We start from the raw sequence: 1865 nt of genomic DNA, 5'->3' as shown, positions 1-1865 counted from the left end.
TTTTTTTTTTTTTTTTTTTTTTTTTTTTTTTTTTTTTTTTTTTTTTTTTTTTTTTTCTTTTTTCGCTACTTTTGCTACACTCCTTTTCTTTCGTTATTACACGACGAACGACGAACGTTTCGTAACGGACCGATTACCGATCGAACAGCAGACAAAATATCTATCGTTATATTTACGTTTCCGCAGTAAAGTATCCATACTTTGCGTTATTCGTATCTGTTCGTTTGGAGAAAATATGCATGCACTTATATTTCATCCTATACACCTGTGTTTCTTAGCCGCTTCTTCGTTCCGTTTGGACAGACAACACGGATTCATCCCCGCATAAATGATAACGATATTTTCGTTTGTTTTTAATTTTTCGGTTAAACTTGTTGTGTTTATTCATTTATTTATTTATTTATTTATATTTTTTTTCAGGTTTTTCTATCATATCGTTTAATTCCCTGCCCCTTCTTTCTCAGTGTGACCGTGACGATTGCGTACGTGAGCGTGCGATTGCGAGCGTGTGTGCGACACAGAGGCTTGGTGCCTTCAAGTGCACGAATTAACCGTTGATTGCGTTCCAGTGCCGGGTGATCCTCAAGACGTGAAAGTGACGCCGATCAATTCGACGGCGATACACGTCGAATGGAAACCGCCAAAGTCGAAAGAGCAAAACGGCGTGATCAGAGGTTATCACATACACGTGCAAGAAGTGAGGGAAGAGGTGAGGAGCACCTTTGGTGGATCGATTGCCCCGATTCTCCGCGGAACGAACTAGGGAGATGGATAGATGTTTCGTTTCGTTTTCCAGGGGAAGGATCTGTTGAACGAGCCGATACGACGCGACGTGCACGAAGGCGTGCTGGAAGTGAACATTACAGGGTTGCAACCCGACACCAGATACTCGGTACAAGTGGCCGCTCTGACAAGAAAGGGAGACGGCGATCGTTCGCCGCCGGTTCACGTCAGAACTCCCGGAGGTGTGCCCAACAGGCCTCACGTTAACGTAAAGTACGTACCTTTCTTTCTTCCTTTGTATCTTTGAATTTTTCCCCTTCGAATCGATCTTTCGGTTCGACTCGGTTCGATTCGGTCCAATTTGGTTTGATTCGGTTCGATTCGGTTCGATTCGGTCCGATTCGCTCCGATTCGGTTCAATTCGATTCGGTTCTATTCGGTCCGATTCGGTTTGATTCGATTCGGTTCTATTCGGTCCAATTCGGTTCAATTTGGTCCGATTCGGTCCGATTCAGTTCGATTCGGTTCTATTCGGTCCGATTCGGTCCGATTCGGTCCGATTCGGTTCGATTCGGTTCGATTCGGTCCGATTCGGTTCGATTCGGTCCGATTCGATGTCATCGATCGCGTTTCCAGAGTTTTGTCCCGAGATCCCGAGCTGCTGGAGCTCGAGTGGTCGCAACCCACGCAAACGTACGGCGATCTATTGGGGTACAGGATAAGATACGGGATTAAGAATCAAACGTTGAAGGAGGAGTTTATACAAGATATTCACCAACACACGTATAAAATCACCGATCTCGGTAAGTTTCGATCCCCTTCGATTCTCGATCCCCGAATTATCGGCCGATTCCCTCGATTTTCCTTCTTCCGCAGGGGAGAGAGGCGTGGATTACGAGTTCAGAGTGGCCGGGCAGAACGCGATCGGGTTCGGCCAGGAGACCGTGCGATACTGGTTCAGCCCCGAAGGATTACNCACCGGCGCCCCGACCAATTTATCCTACTTCTTCCAAACACCGGACACCGTGTGCGTAACGTGGGACATGCCTCTCCGAGAGCACAGGAACGGCCAGATAATCGGTTACGACGTCCAATTCAACAAGAAGAACGATCACTCGACCACGATTAACCGGAACACGACG

The 1865-nt window shown here is 46.9% G+C and overlaps 1 protein-coding gene across 1 annotated transcript in view; it reads left to right on the top strand.

Moving 5' to 3' along the window:
• LOC102680488 (tyrosine-protein phosphatase Lar) overlaps nt 1-1865 on the top strand; it is a 30346-nt gene that overhangs the window by 23871 nt on the left and 4610 nt on the right. The window contains exons 12-15 of the mRNA XM_031514401.1: nt 570-709; nt 776-996; nt 1360-1526; nt 1600-1865. Of these exons, the coding sequence (XP_031370261.1) occupies nt 570-709; nt 776-996; nt 1360-1526; nt 1600-1865 (794 nt within the window). The remainder of the gene's footprint in view (nt 1-569; nt 710-775; nt 997-1359; nt 1527-1599) is intronic.

Source organism: Apis dorsata, unplaced genomic scaffold (genome assembly GCF_000469605.1).
Source record: "Apis dorsata unplaced genomic scaffold, Apis dorsata 1.3 scaffold_991, whole genome shotgun sequence".
NCBI classification, from domain to species: Eukaryota; Metazoa; Arthropoda; class Insecta; order Hymenoptera; family Apidae; genus Apis; species Apis dorsata.
This window is presented reverse-complemented; position numbering and strand designations above follow the sequence as displayed.